The 6,827-nt window shown below is 38.7% G+C and overlaps 1 protein-coding gene across 1 annotated transcript; it reads right to left on the bottom strand.

Moving 5' to 3' along the window:
* Positions 1-1,923: 1,923 nt before the first annotated feature.
* Positions 1,924-6,308, bottom strand: TM4SF4 (transmembrane 4 L six family member 4). The gene is made up of 5 exons (XM_053460107.1): positions 6,000-6,308; positions 4,676-4,765; positions 3,841-3,980; positions 2,753-2,942; positions 1,924-2,106 (listed from the first exon to the last, which is right to left on the bottom strand). The coding sequence occupies exons 1-5, from the start codon at positions 6,171-6,173 to the stop codon at positions 2,089-2,091; spliced, it is 612 nt and encodes a 203-aa protein (XP_053316082.1). The 5' UTR covers positions 6,174-6,308; the 3' UTR covers positions 1,924-2,088.
* Between the last annotated feature and the right edge of the window lie 519 nt (positions 6,309-6,827).

The following is a 6,827-nucleotide window of genomic DNA, read 5'->3' as shown; positions in this document are numbered from 1 at the left end:
TTAACATTGAACATGCTAGCTGAGGTCTTTAGGCCTTTTTTGCAATTTCTCTGAGCATTGCAATGTCTGATCTTGGGGTGAATTTGCTGAGATGTCCACTCCTAGCAAGATTGGCAACTGTCTTGAATCTTTCTCAATGTAGAATGATGGGTGTTAAAGTGTTTGGAAACAGCCTTATAACCCTTCCCAGATTGATGGCCATCAATAATTGCTTCTCTAAGATAATTACTGATATATTTCCTCCTTTGCATTGTGTGAACACACACCTGAATTCTCCAGACCTGCAAACTGCTAAAACTTTGGTTTTGATAGAGGTGGTCACAATTGCTAATGATAAATTAATCAAGGGTATTTGATTAGCAGCACCTGTCTACTACTTAGCATACTAATTCCTATGGAAGCGGTAAGGGTGTACTTATTTCTGCACACCTGGCTTCTCCAGTTTGGCCTTATTTTTGTTGAATAAATCATGACATGGTGTAATATGTCCTGTGTTGTTTATCTGAGGTTGTATTTACCTAATGTGGTATTGTCATCATGTCATGATATACATATATATATATTAACCAAGAGACTCCAGTTGAAACAGAAAGCTCCTGTGTATGCACATCACCTTAAATAATCATATATTCTATTACACAGAATTCCTAGTAGTGACTTGGGTTTTATATGTTTCAGCTTGATTAGTTTATTGCGTAGTAAAATCATAATATTTCAAAGAGTGTCTGCTCATCTTGATCTCTCCCATGTGCCATAATAAGAAACCACTAGACATATCTAATTATTTGTGCTGGGGATGCGGTAGTACTATCATTTTACCAATTGTGGGCTACCTTTTTGCTACCCCTCTACTGTGAACGTCTAGCAGTTCCAGATTATCTATTAGGCATGTGTCTAGGGTCCCCAAGTGCTGGCAATTTGTGTAAATACAATTGCGGCTAAGGGCACTGGGTGGTCCGCCACTTCCCTTTGCCCATTGTCATTGACAGTGATAACATCTAGGGCTTGGTGACTTGTTGTCATAATCCTTCCTGTTAAGAGTGCAGAGGTCAAAAGAGTAAGGTGGTCAACTGGGGGAGATGAGTAAAAATCAGGTGCAGAGTTCAACCCAGAAGTGTAATAAAAATACAAAGCCAAGGTCAGGGGAGCCAGAGGTACTCAAGGTCCAGCAATGCAAAGCACAGGATTAGTATTCAGAAGAGACATCAGGAATAAATGGCAAGCAAGTTATCAGGAAACCAGCTAAGCATCATACAGACTGAGCAGCTGGCTTTCATTTTCAAATTTGGTGCCCTCCACTGATGTCATTCCTGCATAGCCGCCCCTCCCGAGAAGCCGGTATCAGCTGTGCAGGGTAACCAAGACTTGTCTCCATGGCAACAATAACTTCAGCTACTCACGCTGTGCATATGGAAAGGAGATCTCCTATGAGGGGTGGGACAATTGTTGTATAGACAGAAGATACTAGGCCAGGTAGTGGGTGCAAGCCTCCCCAAACTTAGCACATGTCCATAGAAAAGGCATGACATACTATCTGGGAATGATGATAGGTATGAGAGAAGACCGTTCCCTTTCTAAAGAGCCCTTTCTAAACTATTTTGAACTGGTACCAGGAAACATGAACAAGTGGTCGCCCCGGCCCCATAAAGGCACATCCCCCGTCACAGTTGCCCCTGTAGTTATGCTTCTGCTCCAGTAGGTTGCTTGTAAGCTAAGTTTTCTCAAGCAAATGACATACTTAATATAGGAAAGAGGTGTTGCTAGCAAAACTAACAAAACTCAATAACATATGTAATCCCTAAAATACAATGTTTTTCATACATTGTCTTAGTAGCTTGCATTAAACATGAGGTTGATGATCCCTGCTCTGAAATGTAACATGGGGCAGGGTGTATTTATTGAACAATCATAATCAATGCCAGATGGGGATAAAAACTTGTGTGTTGCTTTATTGAAGATCAACTCAGATCTTACTAAGGACAGTTCTTCATCTTTGACCTTCATTCATGAGTCTTGTTTCCTGTGCAAAACCTTTTCCATACATTTTGAAGCAATTTCAATAGGATTTGTGTTGATGTCAGGCAGAAGTTAAACAGGTCCATCACCCTGGAAGCACAAAGGGACAGTTACTGCAGTTGCTTTTCATAGTGTTCAAAAGAGAGAGCTATGAATTTGCTTTTGCATTTGTCACAAGAAGAGGCCACGATAATCCAGGGGAGAGCTGAGAGAACTAGAAGGAGAAGAACAAGAAGAGAAGGTGCAGAGAAGGAGATGGAGAAGCAAAGACACGGAAGCTGTTGTCAGAAAAGGTAGGGAGACATTTAGAGAGTGTGTGACAGAGCGTGAGTGATACCCAAATCTGAATCAAAAAGGCCCTCTGAATTTTGTCTGTACTGAAGAGGACAGAAAACAAAAGTTGCTGTCCGATTTTTTCCCAAAATATTTATGGTTCATTTGCACCCGTCTGTTGTATGTATGTTGTATGTATACAACACACTTTGAAAACTTTGAAAGCTTTGAAAACACACTTTTTGTATCAGATGGTGCTGTAGAATATCTCTGAATCTAGCTGGCAAGATGTGATGATTATAATTGTGTACACCTTGTTGCCTAATCTAGGGGCAGGATATAATCAACATGTCCATCATAACATGCATGGGGCTTGTATTAAAAACCATTGGTTGTATTAATATGTATTGGGCTGGAAAGTGTAATATTTGCCACCTAAAAAATATATGATGACTTAACTTACCCCACAACATCCACAGCACCTACAGTCTCCACAAATTGTGCCAATGAGCCCGTTAATAGCTTGAATAGCACAAAGAACAGCTTGAACCCCACTCATTATCAGTAGCAGGCAGAAGAGGGTAAGATTCCATGGGACGATATCAGTAGGTTGTTGACAGAGATTCCATAGATTTGTGTTAGACAGGTAATTTCTGTGGGAAAACAAAATATTTTATGTTTCTAACTGCATGTACATTGAAGGCCTACTTACATATTTATTTCTTGATTTAGTTCTTTAATTTAACGGTCCAGTTCTTCTAATTTAACGGTCCGGTAACTGTTTCTGGGCACTCAGACATGGGGAAAACATTGCCTGTTGACAGTGCTGTGTGTTCTGGCGAGTAATGTTTTGCCCACGTCTGGGAGCCCAGCCAGTGCCTACCCCTGTGTTTACATTCAAAATGTGGACTCTTCACAATTGTTTGGTCCTACAGTACCATGTACTCTTTGTTGTTATGCGTGTTTAACATTGCGCCAACCTGCCAGAAATGCAGCACTATGGGCAGGTTTCCCCTATGTCGGTGATTACATTCAAAATGTAGAGCCTTTTCCCAATAGCATGCTGCCACAGTACCTACCCTCCACTGTGTATCTATTGGCTGTTTTGATTAAATGTACCCTCTCCCAAACTGTTGTCCACGTTCTGATTCATTATTCTTTTGCACTTTTGTTCTATCTGATTGGTTACCATGCCCCAAGTACTCGACACCCGTTGGGCAGAGATACTAGTGGGTAATTCAATTTGCTTTCGGTGTTTGTTTCCCCAGATCACTGAAGTGAACTCATCGCACTGACTGGAAAACCACTGCATCTTGGAGTGTTGTGTAGTTCTTTGTGGACTTGTTTCTAGGAAACTTTCTTCAGAGAAACTATATTTTAGTTTGAGAAGTGGAGCAGCTACCCATCTGAAGTCAGCTCAGGGTCAAAGGAAGAAAGCAACAACTACCAGGGACACTCCCATCTAATTGGTTCCTGTTACAAGCTTCAGGCCCAAAATGTATTTCATCAGTTTTCTAGATACTTTATTCCTGGCAAAAATAAGTCACCTACCCATCCGTGAAGGGGTACTGCCAACCACCTAAAACTCCTGTATAACACTTGGGTCCTTTATTTATAGCAACTGCTGAAATGATAAAGCAGTAACCAGCTCCTACAAATCCAATAGCAGCAAATAGAATTGATGAAAACATCTAGAAAAAAACACAAACAAAAAGGTTCATATCCATAATATTATTATTATTAGTATTATTAATACAATACATATTATCTGCAATGAAAATAGATCCCTTCCTGGAAGGACTATATACCCTGCACCAGGCCAGCTGACCAAGCTCGTTGTTGAACATTTACAAACATATCAACGGAGCCTTGGGTGAAACCTTGATTTTATTGCCTTACCTCTCTATGTCTCCTCATAAAGATCCCATGTATTTGGGAATTTTCCAACTCAACAAAGCTTAGATTACTTACTCAACAAAATTAATGGTCTACCTCAACACAAAGTTCATTAGTTTAGATTACAGAGGGCAATTAAACAACCAAGTCATGGTCAATTATTGGTAGGAAACAGCTGCAAAAAAATAATAGATAAATAAATAAATATCAATTCAGCTAGATATTATTTAACATATTCACAGCTACAGAAATCAGACTCTTTGTAACACCATAATTTATTTTACTATCATTTAAATATTTAATGACAATGTGTATTACATTAATAATTTTTCTAGTGGTATACAACCACTTTTATTATGTGTTACTCATAAATGGTATACAATGCATGTTATCATGATTATAATATTTCTTTAGGATGTGTGTTTTTTTCCAGTTTGTAATAGAAAAGCTCAAGGTGAGTCCCATCTTAGAATGGAAATAGATTACTTACTGCAAATCTTTTCCCGCAGCTCTCATTACCACAACACCCACAGCAGTCATTGTTTTTCAGACCAAGAAATACCAGAGCTGGAAAAATCATCTAAAAAAAATGCAGATAAGATATTTCAAAAAAGTAACATACAATGAAACATTACAAAATGGGGTTCAGCAATGTACAAGGGAAGTAGACCTTCAGCAAAAACGATTAGTTCAATGAGGGAAATCAAAAAATGTCGTAGAGCTATCCTGAACATAAAAGAAGGCTAAGGACCAGGTCATACAGCAGGTATGATAATAATGGAGGTAAATGGAGGTAAACATTCTATCTCCATTAAAATGATAGTACCCACCAGTGCTAATAATGTTAACATGATATGGATTATTGACACCAGCAACTACAGATATCTGATAAATGGCCAAAGTAGCTGGAATATTAGTGGAAGTGGACAGCCAAAATCCAGGGGTGCCATCTAAGGAAACCACACTTGCCTTAATGTAGCCATATGGGACTTAGTTTGGGGCATCACTCAATGTCTACAGATTAAATCTAGTTTACTGGGTGGCATTAGCTGAATCAGGCTGATCTAAACCCTGAGATTGTCTCATCAACAACTTTCAAACTGGGTTGGGCTCACCCGCAACATAAGGAAACACAAGTAATGTCCTCTGGCGTACACTTTTTGGGGGTGACTTTGCTCTGGCTTGCATTCCGAAAATGGGGCTAAACCAGGTTTTTTGCTGAAGCCAGTGCCAGTATAAATACCCCTCCCACAAATACAGGCTGAAAACAATCTTTACATTTGATATAGTCATTAACAGCATATCATATTAGAGGGATTATAACACTTGCTTCTTACAATGTTGTATCCAACATTTACCGGAGGCACCACGCTGTTATATCATTTTTCATAAGCACGAGGGAGATGTATAGTCAGAAAACTATAGCTCAGAATCGCTTAATCTTGATAAACATATCACAAAAAAAAACAGTTTGCAACACTATTGTTTTTGCCAAAATAAAATTGATGCATAAGGTCACTAACTCTGTCCCATTCACTTCCCCCAAGGTAGTCTGCAAAGTTGTAACTATAAACATCTCTTTATAGGAAAGCTTATCATTAGAGTCAAGGCAATAACAAAATCATTTAAATATGTTCAAGAAGCCAATGGTATTTCTAAAATATACTTTTTTTTTAGGAAGCAGCTTGCTCATCTAAAGTTGCATGCTGCATTCTATTGGTGTGAAGACAAAGGCTTCTCTCAGGAGCATCGTAAAGATGATTGCAACTCATTGGCTCTATTAGGATTGTTTTAGTAAGAGGTTTTGCACTTACCAGAACCCCGGAACCCAAGATCCCTCCAAAGTACCACACTTCATCTGAAATGTTACTGTTTTGAGAAGCAACTTTTCCGCCAGGGAAAAACAACAGGATATTAGCCAGCACACACAGAATAGCTAGAGGAATTAGGGCAATACCCAAGCATTTTGCACAGCCTCCAGAACACATTTTAAAAAAGAAATACGGGCGCCAATAGAAGATATCTGCCTTAATTACGAGTGTCCCAGGTTGTACAATCCTGTGAAAATCCCTTGCGGTTGCTGTGTATTACTGAACAGGTAGTGATGCTCTTCTGGCTGTGCTTACACAGTGACCTGGCAATTTATATGCCCACAGTTGGTGGAAGCCCCATTCTATCAGGATTATATATATAGAACAATAAATTCGTCATGACAACCAATAACCCCTGTTAATATTCTACTTAAGCAGAAAAGATACTCTCATTGGTTTTCCTTTGGCTAGCAAACGATAAAGCCTTCCCAGCCCTAAATTACAACATTTACAACCTTTCTACGTTGCACCAAGCCTTCATAAATTATTAACTGATTGATGGAAAATGGGATCGTTTTCAAATAATTCTGCCCTTTGGAGAAAAAAATAAAAGTTTGATTTTACATAAAATGTATATTTTATATAGATGGATGCCATCATCCCAGCATATTTAAAAATGTATATACGGTAATTTTAAATTCAAGTGCTTTTTCCATCAGTTGTGTTTGACCATTTTACATGTCAGATACCTTAAAATATGAGATATATCTAAATATCTACGTATGACATAATAAGCTTCTTTGCCTTATAGCAGCATACAATGTGCGTGAA

Source organism: Spea bombifrons, chromosome 3 (genome assembly GCF_027358695.1).
Source record: "Spea bombifrons isolate aSpeBom1 chromosome 3, aSpeBom1.2.pri, whole genome shotgun sequence".
NCBI classification, from domain to species: domain Eukaryota; kingdom Metazoa; phylum Chordata; class Amphibia; order Anura; family Pelobatidae; genus Spea; species Spea bombifrons.
The sequence above is the reverse complement of the archived record's forward strand: the minus strand, read 5'-3'. Positions and strand labels throughout refer to the sequence as shown.

What these genes read in the sequence shown, in the direction of transcription:
- TM4SF4 (XM_053460107.1), bottom strand. Translation starts at nt 6,173, where the DNA reads ATGTGTTCTGGAGGCTGTGCAAAATGCTTGGGTATTGCCCTAATTCCT. An exon ending in TCTTGGGTTCCGGGGTTCTG is followed by an intron (nt 4,766 to 5,999) that starts GTAAGTGCAAAA and finishes CATTTTTTTTAG; the next exon opens with ATGATTTTTCCAGCTCTGGT. An exon ending in CAGTACCCCTTCACGGATGG is followed by an intron (nt 2,943 to 3,840) that starts GTAGGTGACTTA and finishes GTTTTCCCACAG; the next exon opens with AAATTACCTGTCTAACACAA.